Source organism: Electrona antarctica (genome assembly GCF_951216825.1).
Source record: "Electrona antarctica genome assembly, chromosome: 17".
Taxonomy (NCBI): Eukaryota; Metazoa; Chordata; class Actinopteri; order Myctophiformes; family Myctophidae; genus Electrona; species Electrona antarctica.
This window is the reverse complement of record NC_136798.1, coordinates 4,007,926-4,030,227: the sequence shown is the minus strand read 5'-3', so window position 1 is coordinate 4,030,227 and position 22,302 is coordinate 4,007,926. Positions and strand designations below refer to the sequence as shown.

Below are 22,302 nucleotides of genomic sequence, written 5' to 3'. Positions count from 1 at the left end.
CATATTTAGAATGTTTGCAGGCTTGAGTATGTTGAATCTAGTTTGCATTAATGAGGATTTAGTTGACACAATGAAATAAAATGGCGATATTATTCCGTGTGGGGCAGACGGCCTGTCACAGCCAGATTTGGGAGAGCAGCGCAGCTTTGTTGTTGCGAGGAAAGCGGTAAAATTAGACTTTCGTGGTTGTTTTCGTCTCAGATTTAGTCCGACGGAGCGTCACAGTATAACTCTATGGGGACACAAAAGCGTATATGGGGACACAAAAGTAGGACCCGGAAGTATCTCACGTGCTCGCGCTCACGTCACAGCTAAAATACTGAATAGGGTTTGACTGGATTGCTGAATTCCTACAATGCCCATAATGCTTTAGTGCACTTCCCCTCCTTGTGGAGGTGTGACTTTGTAGTCCAGGAAGGAAGTGAGACCACATTTTCATGACAGGTTTTTGGTCATGAACATGGCATCATTACTAAAATATATTAAAAAAATATATATATTAGATACATAAAAACCCCAGGAAAGTGTTTATTGTGTCCTAAACATCATTAAAATAAGCTCTGGTTGCAAAAGGGGAGAAGTGACCCTTTCAGTGGCCAATGCTCACCTCTGCCTCCTCCAGTTGTGTGGTCATCGCAGTGACACTGAGCTGGGCCGGCTGATAGCGACACCTCATCACCCTCATCACAGCCCTCTCCAGCTGAATCTCTGCTTCTCTAGGAGAGCACTCCAGGTGCCAAGTTCCATCCATGTGCTCTGCCCTCTGTAAAATAATATGCAACAATAATAATATGGAAATAAATAGCACAATAATAAAAAAGGGGGAAGAAAGCAGTATCTCTCATTAGGGTTGTCCACGATCCGATCCACGTGATCGGAAATCGGGGGCCGATCACGTCATTTTCAAATGATCGGAATTGGATCGGGAGCAAAAAAACATGATCGGCACATCCCTAGTATCAATATCTATATCATGATATAATTACTAATTAGACTGGATATTGTCTGTGATTTTGGATATTGTACTATTGTGATATGGCATATGTGTTCAATACAAATGTAAATATCAGATCGGGAAAAATCGGTATCGGCAGATACTAAAAATCAAATGATTAGAATCGGATCGGGAGCGAAATGACCCTATCGGGATCCCTATCCCTTATCATTGTGTATCCCTTATCCCTTGCATTCACATGCACGCATGCACGCATGTACGCACGTCGCACGCATGTACGCAAACATATGATATAAGTTTGTGTGCAGTCAAGTTATGCTTTGCTGGTAGTCTGTGTATTTATACACAGTACAGTAAGTATACAGGGTCTGGTAATGACCCTATACCCCAACAGGAAATGCTCCTTCCTCTGCCTGTCAGTGGCATCTTGGGACCACAGCATCACCAGGGCAACAGTACATTTAATTACCCAAGTCTTATCTATTCACTAATGATCCATGCAGTTATAATGGGGATTTCAATCCATTTATGGAAACAAATACAAACTAAGGAACTGTGAGTGTTTATATTTGAGAGTAAAACGTTGTCATGCATGCATGTTTCAGCAATAATATATTGTACCGACTTGAGTGCACGGCGTCAACATAGTGACTGAAATACTATATGATACAATAATTCTATTATCGAGCCTCTGTGTCTCTCTCCCTCTCTCTGGAGGTCCTCTACGAATAACTGCTGAAGCAAATAATTCAAACTTTGTGAAAAGGTGCAAAGACAACATGTTTAACATGCTCTGACACAGCCCGTGAGTCAGCGCTCGGGAAACAAACCTTCTATTAAATTCTAAGAAACCTAACCTGCTGCCTCTCTTAAAAGCCACCTGATGCAATACTCACATTTGTGATGTCGCTTGTCTCCACCAGCGCCTGTATTTCAGACAGGATGCCCAGCATGATGGAGGACTCCGTTGGTCCACCTGCGCTCCCTCCAGCCCCCGAATCGGACATCGTCCCGGCGGCCACCCTGCCCTCGGCTTCTACTCCTTCTCGGTTCTGCAGGAACGCGGATAAACGCATAGTTTCCCATGTTTTCCCATGTTTGGCACAAGATAAATAACAAGGCTTCCTGCCCCGTCCTCTCCTCGGTCTCAGTGAACGCTGCAGAGCAGACAGACTGCAGCCCGGCGACTCAGTGTAGCTATTAACACAGGAATGTGCCAGAGTAGGGAGGGAGCTGTCTGCCCTGAGGGGCGAAAGGCCCAGATCCTGACTTTGAAAAAGAAACACATTCTGCCAATTCTTCAGAATATGACTGATTTATTAGTGTGTTTGTTTAGGTTATGTGGGTACAAACTACTAACACCTGAAATATCAGGTCAACCGTCACATCAATATATAGGATTTGGGGACGTGCCAGTGCCTTTAGTGCCTTATAAAAACTTTATATGGCAAGTAGCACCCAAGGCGTGCCTTTAGAGCTGGGCGGAGGCAGACAGGGAACGTATTGTGGGAGGTGGACTCTGCACTGGCAGGTGACTGATGTGTTGTGAATGTGACGTCATGAGAAAGTATCTGTAAAAACAAACATTTACATTCTCGTATTCCGAGCTCCGTCACCAGACATTCCTGTGGCAAACATTTAACAGAAATCAATGTCGCTGCAGTTTAAAGCATTCACTAGTGTTGGTGTACATTCAGTTTTGAGATAGATTATGTTTGTATATAGAGATAATGTTTAAGATGGAATTCAGAGCTCATGTAATGTTACATGCCATGTAAAAAGCAAGTTAATGAAAGACTACTGACAATAGAGAATTCCATAGACAGAAACGGAACCCTTTTTATCTAGTGTGTGTAAAGTTTTGGGGTAAATACTTATATCATTGCAGCTCAATTTAATTTAGAACTTTGCAGATTTAATGATGGCATGTGATGATTTTCTTTTTTAAAGCATCTCAAGTTCGTTGGTCAAAATGTCAGGACATCTTTACAGCAGGCGGACGGATCCACCTACAAATGTTTCCCTCTACTCTACGCAAACTCACTTCGCCCTCAGGCAGAAGCCAGAAGGGTGAAAGGCAAATGCCTATGTAAAAGAGAAGACCAGGTGTACAGGTGTGGTTCATGCTAGTAAGGAGTCAAGGACAATAAGTTCTCTCTCGTTGCCTGTCTCCACGCATCAGTCAAGCACAAACAAGGGACTAAATTATTTTCGCTCCTATGCCACCAAAATGTGGAACGCCCTACCAACAGTCATTAAGACATGCGAATCCCTTGACTCCTTCAAAACCGCTCTCAAAGGGCACCTACGGACGGCTGCAATTCGAAACTGCCCCCCCCCCCCTTTTTTCCCTCACTGTATATGTTTCTTTTCCCTTTTTACCTCCATTATGATGAATTCCTGTTCTGTTCTTTGTCTATATAGAAGTGTCTATTTGTACGTCTCTAAATGTTTTGATGAATTGAACATGGTGGACCCTCTTGTAAACAAGTGTAATGCTTAATTGGGTCGTCCACTCACAGTTAACAGCCTTTGTATTGAGTTTGTGCTTGAAATGTACTGTAATTCTGCAAACTGTTAATAAATATTTCAATCAATCAATCAAAAAGCACACTTTTCAGTAACGCCTCTCTAAACATGTAATAAAAAACTTTTACTAAAAAAAAAAAGGTTTGTATTTTGTGCATGTATATGTTTTGTGCATTAACGTGAAAGAGAATACGGAGTGGACCTTAGAATAAAGAAGAGCAACTAAAAGATATTCTTTGAACAAAACCGAATATCTTACCTCTCCCTGTGTTCCCTCAGAGGATGCTACCTCCAGCGCTGCATGCAACTCCGACTCCCCTCCAGCTTCGTGAAACTTGAGGTTGTCCCGAGTTTCTCCTGGCGTGTGGTTGTTTGCAGCGTCTATGCATTCAGTGTTATTGTCTGCATATGCCTTGTCTTCCATTCCTCTGCCTACGATATGCATGCTCTCTGTTTGTAAGGTGTCAGTAGCCATGTCCTGTTGCGCGACAGCTACACTTGTACTGCGAGTACTCAGGAGCTGTGTTTGCAGTAAGGCATCCCCCTCGAGCATTGTTTGCCCTGGGCCATCCACAGTACACATGACTGAGCTCTCTGCCTGCTTGTCTTTTATGTGACACAAGCCAGTCATTGCTTCAGCTGTGATACCTGGACAGGTTATTGCATGTACCGATCCAGCAGGATCAGTGTCAGATGCAGCCACACAAACAGATTTGTGAATAATCAATTCATCACTGCCTGCAGGCTCGGGACTTTTGCAGAAATGGCTTTTCTCATCTGTGCATTTGTGTAGTTGGGACCCTGTAAAAATTATTTCCATTAATCGAGACTCCTTTGACTCTGGAATATTTGACTTCTGCACCGCAGAAGTCACACTGTTCGATTCACCGTCCGTTGTTATAGCGAGGGCCCTGCTCCTACTTTTATTTGACAAACTATGTGTGGATTCCTTCTCAGAGCGCTCTCTGCAGCTCTCACCGTGTTTAACATCTTGTGGCTGACACTGAGGCGCATCCAACACTATTGTTTTGGAGTCATCGTCGCTGCATTTGTCTCCCTGATAGGAATGGGTAGCTACATTTGTTCTGGTCTCAAACTCTGACATGTCTGTGAGCTCAACATCTGCAGAGACAGGTACACAGGCAGGCTGAGCGTTCAGCACCGGCTCCACGCCACTGTCAACATCTGCAGAGACAGGTACACAGGCAGGCTGAGCGTTCAGCACCGGCTCCACGCCACAGTCAACATCTGCAGAGACAGGTACACAGGCAGGCTGAGCGTTCAGCACCGGCTCCACGCCACAGTCAACATCTGCAGAGACAGGTACACAGGCAGGCTGAGCTTTCGGCACCGGCTCCACGCCACAGTCAACATCTGCAGAGTCAGGTACACAGGCAGGCTGAGCTTTCGGCACCGGCTCCACGCCAATGTCAGCCTCTTGGTTCACCACACAGGATGTGACATCAGCACTTTCACAGAGAGCATCGGAGGCGCTTTTCTGCAATTTCTTTGTGCGTTTCTTCCCCAGACAGTTGACGAGGAACTCTCGGTGTGAGATCACCCACTGCACGGCTTGTTGAAGCTGCAGTCCCTTGTCAAGATCTGCCTGTGATGGAGAACACATGCAGGGTCACCATAGAAAATGCTAAAACTGAAAGTTCACAGTTGACGTTGTGACATTTAACTTTCAGTTTCTGCATAACATTCATAGATCATGTTAAATCATTATGAACAAGAGCATCCTTATACTGGGGCAAACATTCAGCAATAATACAAGCTAACCTTAACCCTAAATCTGAAGTCCTTAAAATAGATGGATGAACAAATGGATGGCTGGGTGGGTGAGTCTCACCTGTGTGGGCTTCGATGTGCTGGATTTCACCCTTTGGTTCCATTGTTCCAGCTGGCTGATAGCTTCTCTAACTCCGTTGCCTACGTGCTCGGCAGTCTCCTGCTTCTTCTGAAGAATGCAGGACAGGATGCTGGGCATGGACACCAGGTGAGACAGGATGGAACAGTGGTATAGCGGGGAGAGACCAGGACACCAGGTGAGACAGGATGGAACGGTGGTATAGTGGGGTGAGACAGGATGGAACGGTGGTATAGCGGGGAGAGACAGGATGGAACAGTGGTATATCGGGGAGAGACCAGGACACCAGGTGAGACAGGATGGAACGGTGGTATAGTGGGGAACGGTATAGTGGGGAACGGTGGTATAGTGGGGAACGGTATAGTGGGGAACGGTGGTATAGTGGGAAAAGACAATTTGAAAACAATTGCATCCAACAAACAACAAGGCCTTTTCTATGCAGCTATTGTTACGGGGATGAACATCAGGGTTCCCACACATTTTTACCCAATGAATTTACGTATTTCGTGTAACGTTATACATGTTTTGGAAAATGTGTTTTTTATTAACAAAATCAATAGCCAAACACAATGCATAGACAACTATTTTTCCAGGACCCTTGATACATTTCAAACCTTTTCCAGGACAGGAAAAAAAATCTAATTTAAAAATATTTCCAGGTATTTCACGACCGTGGGAACACTGACACATGTATATATGTGACCAAATTTGACTGAGGGACTGCCATTGGATTTTTTTGAATTTTCGTTTTTTCATGTCATATGAAAGCAGGGAATCATTGGTTGTTCAGTTTGACCCGACCAGTTTTGGAGATATGGCTTATAGAGTAATGTCTTGCAGAAAACAGCGAGTTGAGAAAACAGGCTTGAAAGGTTCACTTCTGTGGTCTCTAACATTACACCTAGCTACGTTTAAGCATTTATTTCATATTTACATTTCGATTTCAGCTCTGACACTTATTTCAGACATGCTCTAGTATGTGAAGAGTCTGCCTGTGCTATTAACTCATTTTGGGGAAAAAAAGTTTTTCTCCTCTGGTGAAAAGCTGGAATTTGCGCGATGGCAGTCTCTCAGTCAAATCTGGTCACATATATGCTATGAAGCACAGTACTTCACTGTACCTGTCATGTTCTGCAGGAAGTGTTTCTTCTGAGACCGTCGACCCTCCTGGGGTTCGCGGGTGAGAGAGCTCCTTCAAGTTGCTGTCATAGTCCTGGGAAAGAAATGATTTTCTCCGTTTGGTATTTACTCATATATACACTGTGTATATATATATATATATATATATATATATATATATATATATGTATGTGTGTGTGTGTGTGTGTGTGTGTGTGTGTGTGTGTGTGTGTGTGTGTGTGTGCGTGCGTGCGTGCGTGCGTGTATATGACATGTACATTATGTGCACTGCAGATACTAGATGGGCAGAAACTTTATTGTCTAATGGTGCAATATATTTTTTTAATTAATTTTTATCCCACGATTTTGTAACCCATTTTTCACCCCTGTGTCAATTATCTAATGTGATCCTGGGCTCTACACACCCTCCGCCAACCTGGGGAGAGCAACGGACTTGAACTCATGCTTCCTTCATGCATGAGTGTCCAAGTCGCTCCTTTACACCTGACGGGGGAGTTTCCCTGGTTGGACGTAGCGCGTGGAAGGAACACGTTATTCCAACCAGTTCCTTTCCCCTCCATCAGGTGCCCCGGCTGGCCAGGGGGAGGCGGTTTAGAGACCAGGATTACTGCATGTTTTTTGTGAGGGTACCTACCTACCCTAGGGGACACGGGGAGAACATGCAAACTCCACAGGAATTGCAGTACTACCAACTGTGCAATATAAAGGTCTACATTTATCAAATAAATCAAAGCGAAGAGGGTCGCGCACATACACTATCTAAATCAAACTGTTTTTCATCAGTGTGTGAGGCTGGATAGCCGAAACCCCATACTGTATATCATCTTGTCGAGCCATATTGAACTAGAACGGTTTTATTTGATTTTCAGAGTGATTTTTATTTCCGACTGAGACTCTCTTCTCTTTGATTTGTTGAACAGTTTATTGTGTTAACACACCAGAGTGGTTGGAGCGGTGGTGGTACAGTACAAACAAGTTTACCTTGATCATATCCCACTGCTGTTTCAGTCTGTTGAAGTCACCAGTCATGTCATCATTTTCGGACAGTTTTGCCAAACTGTCAGCCAAGTCTTGTAGCTCCTCTTGTAAGCAGGATGTGTTATCTCTACATGGCTGGTCTCCTCCTCCTGGGGCCATGTTCTCCTGAACCCGTGCCAACCTTTCTTTAATGCTGCTCTCCAGCACCCCCTTCTGGGCCTGAAGGGCACTGACTTGCATGGAGATGGTGGCTTGGGCTTCAGCCGTTGTTGAACTTGCCAGGAGAGAGTCCTTCAGAGAAACGAGATGAAGAAAGTCCTTCTCTGCGTTTCCCATTTCTCGGAGCAAAGCCTGCAAAAGAGAGATGTAAAACTGTAGTTTTAATATCTTCTATTGGATGGGATTAACCAATTCTGGATGGGAACACCTTTTGGTGTTTTAAGCATTATGGTATACCGGTACTTTAGCTATTTTGAAAAATCGTGAAAATGTGGTGAAAAGCTTTGAATATATATTCTTTCAGAGCGAACGTTTTTAACTCAAGTCTTTGCTTCTGGGGGCTCCCTGGAACAACATATTTTCAGATGGGGGTCGGCGGCCAATTTCATATAATTTCTGGGATCCTTGACATGAAAATGTTTGAAAACCACTGACATAGAAACATATTTTTTTTCCCCGAAAACTGTCAGGATTTAGAAGACATTTGTAGAATCGTTCTCAGGTCTAAATGGGTTAAGGTCAACCACACCAATGCAACCTAAGGAGTTGCATTGGTGTGGTTGACCCTTAAAAACGGTTTTGTCCCGACCCAACCCTTTGGTTTGGTTTGGTGTTAAGACACACAGAGATAGGGAACGCACGGAGAACAGAGAGAAGTGTGGGGGCCCGGGGGAGGCCATTTTTAAATGGAGGGGACAGTGAATTTGAATTTCATTTAATTTCAAATTCAATTCAATATAAATATAGATAAATAAATGGTGTTCCATTATTGTCAAAAAAAAAACCTTCCCAAATAGTGAAGATAGCAGATCTACAAGCACACAACGTGATGCGATGAGCTTATAATAGAATATAGAGTAAAGTATTTGGAAATAAAATAATAGACAACGAAATGAGATATTAACATTGATGTAATACTGACAAAATCTGGTATACATCGTCTCAATGTAGGCCTATGTGTTTTATGTGTTGTGACAAACACCTAACCTCCAAACGCTCTACATCTCCAGCTAAGCCTTGTTGCTGTGTGTCCAATGTGGACGTCCTCTCCTGTTGCTGTGTGTCCAATGAGGACGTCCTCTCCTGTTGCTGTGTGTCCAATGTGGACGTCCTCTCCTGTTGCGGTGTGTCCAATGTGGACGTCCTCTCCTGTTGCTGTGTGTCCAATGTGGACGTCCTCTCCTGCAGAGACGTTACAACACCGTAGCAGTCCTGTAACAACCGGCCACAGCCTTCTTCTTCACAGATGCCTTGCTCAAGTGTCAAACACACGCCCTGTTGGACAACAAACCAATTAGTATACAGGCCCATACAGTAGTTACCAGGGTGAAAAAACTATATTTTGCACTTGTTTAGCACCTTTCCAGAGCTAAAGGTTACTCTAGACTCTAGAGAACTAACCAGTAAAGCACCAATAAATAATAGGTAGGTAAAGCAGTAAAGAATAATTAGGTCAGGTCAAATCCAGATAGAACGTAAAGTAAACATACAAACAAGGGTAACCTGGAGTTACGGTACATGTAAAAGTGCCCAAAGTTGAAGGGCAGAGCTTCAACTTCAGCTACCCAGTACCCAAGGTTGAAGCCCTTCAACTTTGGGCAGATCTACAAGCTCGTAGTGCGGCACCGAGTGCCACGCTACGAGCTTGTAGATCTGCTATTTTTCAGTGGGGTACATTTAATCACTGGTCCTGGGTCAATCCAAGGGCCTACCACTCCACTCTCTTGATATGTTGTTCCCCAACTCTTGGAGAGTATTTAGGCCTTTTACTGGAGGTCCCAGCCCCTAAAATGACCCCAGGAGGAAGTGTTGACCTTTACTGAATTGCTTCAGTTTGAGTTAATTTGAGCACCTAAATTCAGATTTGGGCACCGTAGCATGTGGTTTTTAAGTGGTGGGCCTCGGGTCATCCTAGGGGCTAGAACAGGGGTGCCCACACATTTATGACGTGAGATCTACTTTCAAAATTACCAGCTCAACAAGATCTACCCACTGAAAAAATAAGTGTACCATTGGCGGTTTGCTGTCAAAATATGTCCTCCCTGTATTTAACTTAAACACCCAATGCATTCTCAATGGCAATAGCACAAACTTTGGCATGCTACTAGTCCTACATACTTACCTGTACAGTTGAGCAGATGTACAGTATACCACAGACATCATTAAGTAGATGCCACATTGGCCAAATGGGACGTTTGTCAAGAGGCTGCTGCTATTATTAAGAAGGGCAGCTTAACCCCACTGCAAGAAACATGAGACTGAGGCCTCTTTTAGACGGCGACCATCTCCAGATAAAACAGCAAAGTCCAGTTGCGTTCTCATTTTGTATTGACCCTTTACACGAGAACGCAAACTTTATGAAAACGCTATAATGTCACTAGGTGGCGGTAACGGGCTGCCAAATAGACCAGTCACCCACGTACAAGAAGAAGAACCAGGTAGCCCCCCCTTCACGCAACCCTATCAGGGTTTTGAATGATGCTTCCAGACCACGATGGGGTTGTGGCCGTCGCTCGCTGCCTGCTTTCTACTAACACATCGAGGTGACAGACAGGCCGACAGGCAGCCCAGAGGCATGCAGGCAGAGCACGCCACGGGATGGTTATATATTTTATAATACATTAGGCTACATAACCGCTGCTGCCACCTACACAAGGCATTTAGTTTACCCTTTTCTTCTATACTCATTACTGTCTATGTAAGATAAGGTGAGGGGTACTTGTCACAGTGTATGTTGTTACAAAAACTCAGCAAACCTCCAATTATCAATTCCAATCACGTGAAATGACTTACATTGAGTTGTGTCTCCAGCGTAGACTGACCAGTCTTCAGTGCAGCCCAGGAGGAATCCTCCCACGTTGGGCCGTTGGTTCGCTCTGCGAGTTCCTTCCCCTGGTCGGACAGAGCAGTAATAGCCAATCCAAGGGATCTGGCCTCTTCCAGTAGTTCCTGGGCCTGACGGCTGGCCTGGCTGCGCTCCCCAAGCCCAGGCCAGGGGAACAAGGTGGGGAGCTGGGCTGTCTGCTGCCGTAGAGTTTCCATCTTATTGTGGGCCTCTCGTCTTTGAGACAGGTAAGAGGACGCCAGCTCGGGCTCAGCTTGAAATGCACTGAACCAAATTAACGAGAAACAGGTTTTGCCTTTTTAACAGGACTGTTGGAAAAGGATGTTAACACCTTGAGGGCCCGGGCCTATTTAATCCATTAATAAAATGTGCCCATCGTTTATAGCGCCCGGACCACTTTTACCGACAGACCGGATGTTGTTGTGAATGTGTGTGGTAGCAGCTAACAATAGCCACACCACTCTAGAGTCAATCGACAACAACGGGAGGTAAGAATAAATCTATCACGACTAGCGACTGGACAGCGGAGGGCCGTCAAACACAGGATATTTTTTCATAATTAGACAGGATGATTTAGATCGCGAGTTATGAATGTTTTAAGATTTTCGTTGTCGTCAGCTAAACAGGCAGGGAACATTTTCGATGACGTGTCACTGTTGTGCAACACCGAGGATTGCGCAACAAGCACCTCTAGGCTGTGGAGCGATGTGATCAGTTTTCATAGCACTAATTTGACTCGGGCAAATGACCGTGCACTTGAACTTGACGTGATCTCCGTCCGGCGCCTCCGGACGTTAACATCTGCTACTATAAACATAATACATGTTGATATTGACACTGACATGGTTGTCTGGAGATTCCTATCCGGTCATCCTTTTAAAGGACCACTTCACCACTTTTCAACCTATCGTCATATAATAGGTCCTCACTAATAATCATGATAAAATGGCACAATTTTTTTCTACTCAGTCTGTGTCTCATAGGAGGGCTGTGGGCAGTTCAGAAACCCGTCCACCAGTGACATCATCGATGGGGAATCCAAGCTAATAGAAAACGCAGGCTTTCTACTCCTGAAAAGTTGCAATGTGAAAATGGAAGCCATCGTTCCCATCGTTCCCTTCATTGTCAATGGCGTTTACAAAACAAACCGCACCTCAAAAATGTGCCATTTTATCATGATTATTAGTGAGGACCTACAGTATTATATGAAGATACAGTAGGTTGAAAAGTGGTGAAGTGGTCCTTTAACATTACCTTTTGAGGGCCTCCATATCCAGGTCTATCCGTGTCTCTGTCTGAGACAGAAGCTGCCGGGTGACGCTGACTCTCTCCTGTAGCCGCAGGCCTTCCTCAGCCAGATGTTGGAGGCTTGCTGGGCCTGCTAGGCGAGCCATGACGCCCAGGTCCTCCAGAAGGCCTTCAGCCTCCACCTCCTGACTCTCCATCTGGGCACACAGATCCTGCATTTGGAGAGAATGTTATTTAAATGGGACCTCATGGGAGGAACTGTACGTACGTACTGTACACATGAATGTGTTTGATTTGTCAAACACATTCAGCCAATCAGTCAATGTACAAAGGACATAAAGATATGATACTTTCTACACTCCTTTAGGGCTACAAGTCTTGATTTTAACAATCATTCTATTGATGAGTTTTTATTGAGAAGCACGTTTTCTTTTCATTTGTTTCATTTTTCACATTTGAAAGAATCAGTGTGATTTTATTTTTTTATAATCGTCAAAATCGATTAGTCTTAAAAAGTATTTTACACGTGTGTCATACAGAAATACTAAATAGCCAAATTACAAGCATTGCGACAGGTTGTGAGCTTATAGTTCAGCTATTTTCACTACTAATGTCTTCCTCCAAAATTGATAATATTTTAAATTAAAAGATTCATTTGTTTTGATTAACTGTTGCACCCCCCCCCTTACACTCCTTACTTGAATGTGTGAGCGAACGGTCAGGAGGTCCGAGGCACTCAGGCTGGTCAGTGAGTGGTGCATGTGCTGCAGAGTGAGGTGGCACTCAGCCATCCTGCTCAGGACCTGAGCCTTCGCCGCCGCCAGCTGCCTGTAAACATCCTCCGCTTCACAGAACAGCTCCTTCACCTCCTCCATCATCTTCTTCATCTGGCTCTCCACCACCTGGATCAGAACCACACACCAGCAGAGCAATCTGGATCAGAACCACACACCAGCAGATCGAGCAATCTGGATCAGAACCACACACGAGCAGAGCAATCTGGATCTATGGCTTTACTTTCATTGTAGAAGCTTTTTGTCCACAAGCGGAAAATGTAATCCACTTAAAATGAATGAAATTAATGCACAATAAAACATCATGTGGTGCAAGAATGAATATAATTATCGTCCACCAATCTGTCTAATCATTGATAAATTAGCAGCATTCTGTTATTCCCTGTAGCCACCAACATGAAAAAGCCTAATATGTCACAGCCACAGGCGTCACAGAAATAATGTTCAATTCAAGAAGAGCACATCAAAACCTTTTTTAGTTCAAAATCATTGACATCGTTATTACAATATTCAGGGAAAATGCTGATGTATAAGACATGTATTTACCTGTAGTTGGAGGGCGGGCTCTGTGCTTAGAAGCCATACATTTACCTGTAGTTTGAGGGGGGGCTCCGTGCTTAGAAGCCATACATTAACCTGTAGTTCGAGGTGGGGCTCCGTGCTTAGAAGCCATACATTTACCTGTAGTTCGAGGGGGGGCTCCGTGCTTAGAAGCCATACATTTACCTGTAGTTGGAGGGGGGGCTCCGTGCTTAGAAGCCATACATTTACCTGTAGTTCGAGGGGGGGCTCCGTGCTTAGAAGCCATACATTTACCTGTAGTTCAAGGGGGGGCTCTGTGCTTAAGCCATACATTTACCTGTAGTTCAAGGGGGGGTTCTGTGCTTAAGCCATACATTTACCTGTAGTTCGAGGGGGGCTCTGTGCTTAGAAGCCATACATTTACCTGTAGTTCGAGGGGGGGCTCCGTGCTTAGAAGCAGTGACTGGATCTCAGCAGCTCTGCGGTGGAATCTCTCTACACTCTCCTCTTGGGCCAGCATCTCATTCTGACAACAGAATACATTTAGTTAGAGCAGCCATTTACAACCTGTGTGAGGATATTACATGTAGGCCCCCAAATAATTGGCAAAACAAAAGTATTATTCTTTTCCTTAATTTTTTTATCCCTCAATTTTGTAACCCATTTTTTCACCCCTGTGCCAATTATCTAATGTGATCCTGGGCTCTCTACACACCCTCCACCAACCTAGTCCCCATATATGGGGGACATGGGGAGAGCAACGGACTTGAACTCATGCTTCCTTCCTGCCTGAGTGTCCAAGTTGCTCCTTTACACGTGACAGGGGGGAGTTTCCCTGGTTGGACATAGCGCGTGGAAGGAACACGTTATTCCAACCAGTTCCTTTCCCCTCCATCAGGCACCCCGGCTGGCCAGGGGGAGGCAGTTTTTAGAGACCAGGATTACTGCATGTTTTTGTGAGGGTACCTACCCTAGGGGACACGGGGAGAACATGCAAACTCCGCACAGAAAGGCCCTTTCACCAACCCCGCCTCGGGTATAGGCACTGATGACGCGGAGGAGGAAACACGCCGCCAGCACCCACAGCGCCCCGAGCGGGAATCGAACCCAGGACCTTCTAGCTGTGAGGCGACAGCACTACCAACTGTGCCACCGTGCCCCAAAAAGTATTATTCTTAATGATAAAATAACATTAATTAATATTAATGTTAAACAATTAGCAAAAATAAATGGGAACTTAAAAAGTATACTAGGTTAATTCTAATGATTCAAGCTGGAAAACAATCGATTGATAGACAATTAAAAAAATCACACCCGTGTGAATATTGTCATATTTGGCGGACATCTGACCTACTTTCTCCTTTCATTGTCAATGGCAAATATGAGACGTGTGGGGACAAGATTTCCGTCATATTTGGTGGACATTTGACCTAATTTCTCCTTTCATTGTATTTGTCAATGGCAAATATTGAGACGTGTGAGGGACAAAAGCTTTATATAGGAGGGGTTAGCGCCCCTCAAAAAGAAAAAACAATAAGTCTATTGAAAATTAACGTGACCCAAGTGGTCAGATAGCTGGACCGAGAACACTTTTGTTTTTCGAGACTTTCGAGAGTGACCTGATCCACAAAAGGTTGGGAACCGTTGAGTTAGACTAGAGGAATCCATGTGTTCTTATGAAAATGATGATGTATCACATTGGTAAAGTCCAATGGAAATGGCCCTTAGCAATCAGAGAAACAAGAATTATTGTTCAGGCGAGGTCGGACCAGGCGGCCTGCAATCCTCAGAACACATACTCATATCCATTTACCTGGAAAGTTATGACTTCCTCGTCAGTCTGAAAGGGGGGAGTCTGAGCAAATGCTTCCATCTTATTGGCAGCCCAGCTCTCCAGATCCCTCCCCAGTTGCAGTAGCCCCTCCCACAGTGCCAGGCCTCTGTGGAGATTGTCTAGATGGGAGTCTGTTCTTTCTGTGACCTGCGATAATAGAAGAATTCATACCATCCGAATTCAAAGACACACACAGGCAGGTCAATGTGGGGAAAACACTCAGTACAGGTACAGTCAACCCATTCAAACTGGGAAAGCATCTGTGGAACCACTTGTAAATGTTGGCTATTCAAAAATAGCAGATATACAAGATCATAGTGCATCATTTTGTGCGTTTTGAAAGATCTTGAGAATTTGTGCAAATCATTATTAACTAAATTATCAATTATTTAACTCAAATCTTTACTTCTGGGGATCCCTGAAACTAAATATTTTGAGATGAAGGTCCATGGCCAAATACATATAATTTTGGGGGTCCTTGACATGAAAACGCAACATACGTTTTTCAGAAGAACGTTTGATGATTTACTGTAGAAGCCATTATTTAGAATGGGCCTCAGTTTTGAAATGGGTTAAGGGTGATGTAAGATCATAATTACATCCAGCCAGCGATCCATGAGGGTATCTGCTTCCCCCTCGAACGTGACAACGGTGCATTCAGGAATCTGTTTCAGATGAAACTGCAGCTGTCTACAGATGTTACGGACATCTTCTATTCTGCCCCCGAGAACATTCAGCTCTGCCTTGGTGTCCTGGACCTGATGAATCACACAAACAATGGAGGAGAGTACACGTGTGAGTGTAAATGACTAAACTACGGGTGCAACCGTTAATCTAGCCAATCTAATCAATGTCATCAATTATATAAAAAGATTATTGATTTGTCAAAAATAGCAGATCCACAAAGCTCATGTTGTGAGCTTGTTCCTCTGCTATTTTTGGTGTAGAGCAGTGGTCCAGGGACCACCAGTGGTCCTTGAAGGGGTTCCAGGTGGTCCCCAGCTAAATGATGGAGACCACTAAATGGACCCGGTCGATTTAGTTTAATTTTACACTCTCAAGAGTTAAATTATTGTAAAACATTTGCATTACTTAATTTACAAGAAGTCTACACTAGATGGAACAACAGCATGGAATTGTGGACGACCCCAGTCAACTATACTAAGTATAGAGGTTTTAGGTGGTAAGAAGGGAAGAGATGCCTTGTCATGGAGTCTCTGCAGGTTGTCTTTGCCCATGTAGGAGGCCTGCTCGCTGATGGTTCTCTCTGCTCTCTGCAGTGTGGAGCTCAGCTCACTGCCGACCGCCTGGAATCTCTTCAGCAACTCTGCAAGGACACGACACTGATCCAACCTGTGTGGCAATCACCACCACGCACGCACGCACACAAAGCAGACCATAAACGCACAAAATATACAATGTATCACAATGTGATAAAATACAACAGACATGCATATGGTAATAAAACATCCAAGGTTGAAAAATAAATTATAATGCTGTTGATGCTATTATATAAGTATATAAGTCTACACATGTGCGCATGCACACACACACACACACACACACACACACACACACACACACACACACACACACACACACACACACACACACACACACACACACACACACACACACACACACACACACACACACACACACTAACGTGTCAATTACCTTTCTACTACCACTGTCTGGGTTTCTTCAAAGAGAGCCTCCATCTCATTCATGTGTGTGACGTCGGCAGTGCCAGCTGACTGTGACGACGCCTCCAGCAGGCTCATGAGTTCAGAACGCTGGCCGGCCAGGCGGCTCTCCAGCTCCGTCAAGGCACGCATCCTGCAAGACAACAACACTTTTCCTGTGAGTTCTCTGTCTCCCAGTGAGACAAGAGTCATCAAAGCTGCAGAAGCAGGTTTCCTGAGAACTGAATTATACTTAATTGCAGTATAGTAGTATTGTTGTTTTCGTAAAACTAAGACGGAAAATGTTCGTCGACTACCTTTTTTCACTGACAAAAACCACATAAAAACGAAATAAAAACTACGCCATGATGACTAAAACTATGACTAAATATACTGTCGATTTTGTCAACAAATAAAAACTAGACTAAAATGTTAGGAAGAGACTAGTGGACAAGAGATCCAGTATAAGTCATTTTACACTTGGTTGCATGCTGAAAATAGCAGATCTATAAGCTCACAACGCGTTGTGAGCTTATAGATCTGCTATTTTCAGCAAGTGTAAAATACATTTTAGTCGACTAAATCAACTGTAGATTTAGTCGACTAAAATCTCATATTTAGTTACTAACACTAAAACATTCCAGGTGACTAAAATGTGACTTTGTGTTTGAGAGGTTATTGCAGAGGGCTTAGATGAACAGTACATTGTACTTTTGTTATTAACTACTTAGTATATTTAACTCCCGGTGTGATTGTATAGTATGTTTATTTTTTTAAGAAGGTAAACTTTTCATAAAGACAAGAAAGAAGATAAAACACATTAATTAACTATACTATATATAGTATATAGATATTATTTATCTATTACAGTATGTAGTATTATTTATCTATAGTATAGTATTATTTATTAGGTTATATAGTATGTATCTATTATTCCATGCATCAATCATTGATCTCAGGTGTGTTACCTCTGCTGGACTGCATGGCGTGTTGGTTCTTTTAAGCCCAGCTCCCCCGTGGCTCCCTGGATCTCCCTCAGCAGCCGTAGGAAGGCAAACCTCCTCTGAACTGTACTCTTCGTCTCGTCTCCCTCTTTCTTTTCCTGGCTGCTCCTTCTTCTCCTCCGCCTGTGGTCTTTGGACCCCGCTGGGCTGTGGTCCTGGGCCCGCCGTCTTCCACCCTTACGTTCTGCCTCCTGACTCTGCACTTCCTCTCCCCTCGATTCCTTCGACTCCTCGTGCTGTTCGCCCGACTTGCACCTCTCGGGCTCCAAACCAGAACCCAGTTCCATCCCACTGTGAGAACGTGGGGTCTCTTCCCGCGCTCGGCCCTGCTCACTACAACCTAACTTAACTTCAGTCTCTCTAAGAGCGGTCTCCTTCTGGTTCAACCCCTTCGACTTGACCGTCGACCCCACACCCTGCACCTCCTGCGACCTTCCCAACACACACAACTCTTTACTCCGGTCCTCTCTGCTCCCGCTCGGCTCGGCTTTGTCCGCCTCGTCCAGTCTCTGGACCAACGACACCACCACGTCCTCGCACGTCACCGCGCTGCCGTCCATGGTCAACGTCATTCCCGTGGCCTTTAGCAAGCCGTCCACTGTGACAGCATCCTCCTCCGCAGCCGTCTGGAATCTCTGCCGGGCTGTAGCCTGCCAGGAGTGATTCACCTGGACAGCCTCTTCTCCCTGCCCGCTGCTGCTGGACTCCCTGAGAGCATGGATCTCGGCCTGGCCCTGCCTCAGGCTGACCAGGAAGCAGTCCAGCGCATGAAGAACCGACTCGACCTCCTTCAGATGCTCCCTGAGCTGACGGAGACGACGGGATCGGATGTGGACGGCGGGGCCAAGGAGCGATGGAGCTGTGGCGTCCAGCCCTCCTTTTTCCTCCTCAGCGGCTTTTCCAGACAGCTTACTCATTTCAGCCTCCAGGCTGAGATCCATTTCCTGAGGATTAAAACATTATGTACATTTGAAGGTTCAGAATTATGAATGGTTATATATGGTTATATAAGCCAACTTCTACACGCTCTGCATCCGCGAGGTGAGGTCACGTAAACATATTGATTCTTATACTGACTCAGACTGACCTTAACCACACCAAACCAATACCTAAACGTAACTATTGACTGATTGACTGACTGAGTCACAGACTGATGAAATTAATATCACTGGTCGGCCGGACGAGTGTTGGTGTTTCCCCTTTGGTCATTTCTCTTTCAAAATGATGAAGCGCAAATAGTTTACTAGCACTGTACGTACGTCATCAGTGGCTGTTTATAGCGAATCCCCTTGAATTATGTCCTCAGTGTCCTCGGATGGCCTTTACAGGGGTCATTGTAGCTCATTCCTAAATTAATTGCACAAAACGATATTCCCAAAAATATCTAAAATCTAATCTAATTAAGACCGGAATCACACGCGTGTGAAGTGAGGGGCGCTCTTTTCATCATACATCATCTCATTCTGACCAATCACAATGTGTGTCCTCACCTTCGTCTTCAATGTTTGTGTTTACACAAACACTCAAAGCTGGCCATTCATTGTCAATGGCATTCAATGTTTGTGTTTACACAATGTTTGTGCGCGCACAAACCCGCAAAGATGGACATAGGAGGGGCTAGCACCCCTCAAAAAGAAGTGAGGGGCACGTGGTAACGCATAGACTTGGCTGCCACTCTAAACAAACATTACCAGGCAACCCTAAGCAAACATTAAAAAAGCCATAGACTTGGCTGCCACATGATGTAATTCCGAAAGCCCCAGACGTTCAGTAATATATTGGAATTGGATAATGTCATCACACTCGTCTCTACTGAGTTTGGCCCTCTGTTTGCACACTGCATGGGCATGATTCTGACTCCTTCATAGAGACTCCTTCATGAAGGAGTCACTATACCTAAATTCTCATGACGACATTACATTGACATGACATTACCTTTAAGTCATTTACTGCTTTGTAGTCAGCCAAGGACAACGAGGAGATGTCCACGGCCTCTCTGCTGAAGTGGTGGAGCTGCTCTGTGATCAGCTTCATCTGACAATCTGACGCTTCCATCAGGTCAATGGTGGTGTCATAGGATGCCATTCTGCAAAGAAACACATCGAATTACTTTTAGTCCAAACCTTGTGAGAAAGGAGATCCCGCACTACACTGTATTCACTTATATAACAGTAGTTTATGAAGCTACTGAGTTACAACGTTTCGGTCTCACAAACCTGTCCGACGCACCTGTCCCTGTAAGTGTGCAAAAGGACTCTTTTCTACAATGTTATTATACTGCTAACTATGAATACAATAAACCATATTTGTCCTTTTAATAGGGAATTCCAAGGAGCTTTTGAAAAGAAAAAAAAAAGATTTTTTATTTTATTTTTTTTCCACGATTTTTCAAAAATAGCAGACCTACAAGCTCGTAGCGCGCCACTCGGTGGCGCGCTACGAGCTTGTAGATCTGCTATTTTTAAATAGCTAAATTATAACAATGCTTAAAACACCAAAAGGGGTTCCCGCCCAAAATGGTTTAAGGTTATTGTAGCAGTCAATTTATATTGGGGGTCGGGAGGGGGCGGGGCGGGGGTCCCGAGACGTTGCCAAAGCATTTTCGGGGGTCCCCGGCCAAAAACGTTGAGAACCCCTGCAGTAGAGGATAATAAGAAGGCATGATGGTGTTGTAATTAGTGATATGCAGGCACAAAACATGTTAAAGCAAGTTTGAGAGAAAACAACACAACGATAATATAAGAACTAATGACTTGCTTAACCTATTTAGACTTGGAATCAAATCAAATCAAATCAAACTTTATTTCTAGGAGCACATTTACAAAGACCAGAAGGTCAACCAAAGTGCTGTACTTATATGGAAAGCCATATAAGTTTATACTTGTTATTCCTTTCAGAGCATCTGCGTCCTTTTTTTTGTGAGTCGCACGAGTGTCGCGACTTGCAAGGCGAGGCATTGTGTGCTATTTTCACTATTTTAAATAGTTTTAAAAAATAATAAAAAAGGAAATGTTTTGGATATACCAGGTTTCCACCCGACAACAACAATATATCTATAGAAACATGATTTAGAAATACTGTAGCAATAATTTGGATCAATTTTTTTTTCCAAAAACGTAGGAGGCATTTCTGAGAATAATGGGCCTCAGGTTAAGAGCAATCCTCAACCATGTGGACTGCACCTGTTGTGCAGACAGATCTGTTGCCTCCTCCACTGCTGCAGGAGCGTCGTCCTGTCGCTCTCCACCCCACCCTGGTCCTCCTGCAGGTTGGCCAGTTGGGAGAGCTGGGCATACTGGAGCTCAAATTCAAACCATAGCGCCTCCGTCTCCTGTTTCAGAGTCTGTCGAGAAGAAAACACAGTATACACGCAAATAAGTCACAGACAGAGCACAGTTGCAGAGGAATATTTGAAAAATGTGAACCGTCAGTGGTATATACTGCAGGACGGTTGCTGCTGAAACTGGCCTGTAGGTTTTGGAGCTGGTTCTGAAGTGTAGAGACAGCGTCGCCTGGGTCTGGGATGCTCTCAGCGGGCTGCAGGAGCTGTGCGTTGCGTTGGAGTTGAGAGTGAAATGCTAAGCTGCTGTCTTTGTACCTGTGGTATATAAAAATGTGGTATAGAGTCACTCCCCTGTGATCTTTACCCCAAACATTATAGGTCTTAAAAAAAAATACGCAATCCAGAGGGAACAGAAGACTCTCACCTGTGATACCATGCTAATCTCACATATGGCTTTATTTTATTGGCTGTGACATGGTACAAGGTACAGGGCGAACTTGTAGGCTTATCTGATAACAGATAAGCCTACAGATGATACACACACACATCCCTCATAAAACATCATATTGCTAAACCGCACCACTGGCTTTTTAAACATGCACACAAACATTTTGTGTGCATGTACTCCAGTGATTGGTTTGACAATATGTGTGTGTAATAATACATAATTGGTGGCTCATATTCTCCTTGTAAATGCAAGGACCTGACCCAGGCCAGGTTCTTATCCAACCCCCGTCTTGTCTCGCAAGTCCCTCCTCTCTCTCTCTTGCCATATCTCGTTGCACTGATCTATTTGATCTAATAAAGCATAAAATTGCACACAAAATATTTACAAACTATTTGCTCTCCAGTTGAGAGCAAAAAATAAACTGTAAGCAGTGTGTGCCAGGTAAAAACCTACAACTGGCACTTGTTCACATCTCTAGACATACAGATATAATATATTTTATATCAGACTTCAGTGTGTTTCTTATCGCACTTACACATTGCCTTTAATAAAAATCCCATTTCAATCTACAGAATAACATTTGACAAATGCAGTTTGAAGACTAATGCAGAACAACAGTGCATACAGACTTAATGCAGAACAACAGTGCATACAGGGAGATCATATTATTGACTTAATGCAGAACAACAGTGCATACAGGGAGATCATATTATTGACTTAATGCAGAACAACAGTGCATACAGGGAGATCATATTATTGACTTAATGCAGAACAACAGTGCATACAGGGAGATCATATTATTGACTTAATGCAGAACAACAGTGCATACAGGGAGATCATATTATTGACTTAATGCAGAACAACAGTGCATACAGGGAGATCATATTATTGACTTAATGCAGAACAACAGTGCATACAGGGAGATCATATTATTGACTTAATGCAGAA

General features: G+C 44.1%; 1 protein-coding gene across 1 annotated transcript in view; it reads right to left on the bottom strand.

Annotated features, from left to right (window-relative positions):
- LOC306940570 (nesprin-2-like) overlaps positions 1-22,302 on the bottom strand; it is a 161,129-nt gene that overhangs the window by 132,714 nt on the left and 6,113 nt on the right. Inside the window, exons 5-23 of the mRNA XM_079525668.1 lie at positions 21,065-21,221; positions 20,806-20,966; positions 19,559-19,709; positions 17,588-18,567; positions 16,612-16,773; positions 16,137-16,287; positions 15,534-15,692; positions 14,914-15,081; positions 13,525-13,626; positions 12,483-12,686; positions 11,791-11,996; positions 10,485-10,800; positions 8,679-8,966; positions 7,476-7,823; positions 6,476-6,567; positions 5,337-5,466; positions 3,744-5,090; positions 1,852-2,007; positions 608-763 (exon numbers count right to left, since the gene is read on the bottom strand). Of these exons, the coding sequence (XP_079381794.1) occupies positions 608-763; positions 1,852-2,007; positions 3,744-5,090; positions 5,337-5,466; positions 6,476-6,567; positions 7,476-7,823; positions 8,679-8,966; positions 10,485-10,800; positions 11,791-11,996; positions 12,483-12,686; positions 13,525-13,626; positions 14,914-15,081; positions 15,534-15,692; positions 16,137-16,287; positions 16,612-16,773; positions 17,588-18,567; positions 19,559-19,709; positions 20,806-20,966; positions 21,065-21,221 (5,434 nt within the window). The remainder of the gene's footprint in view (positions 1-607; positions 764-1,851; positions 2,008-3,743; positions 5,091-5,336; positions 5,467-6,475; positions 6,568-7,475; positions 7,824-8,678; positions 8,967-10,484; positions 10,801-11,790; positions 11,997-12,482; positions 12,687-13,524; positions 13,627-14,913; positions 15,082-15,533; positions 15,693-16,136; positions 16,288-16,611; positions 16,774-17,587; positions 18,568-19,558; positions 19,710-20,805; positions 20,967-21,064; positions 21,222-22,302) is intronic.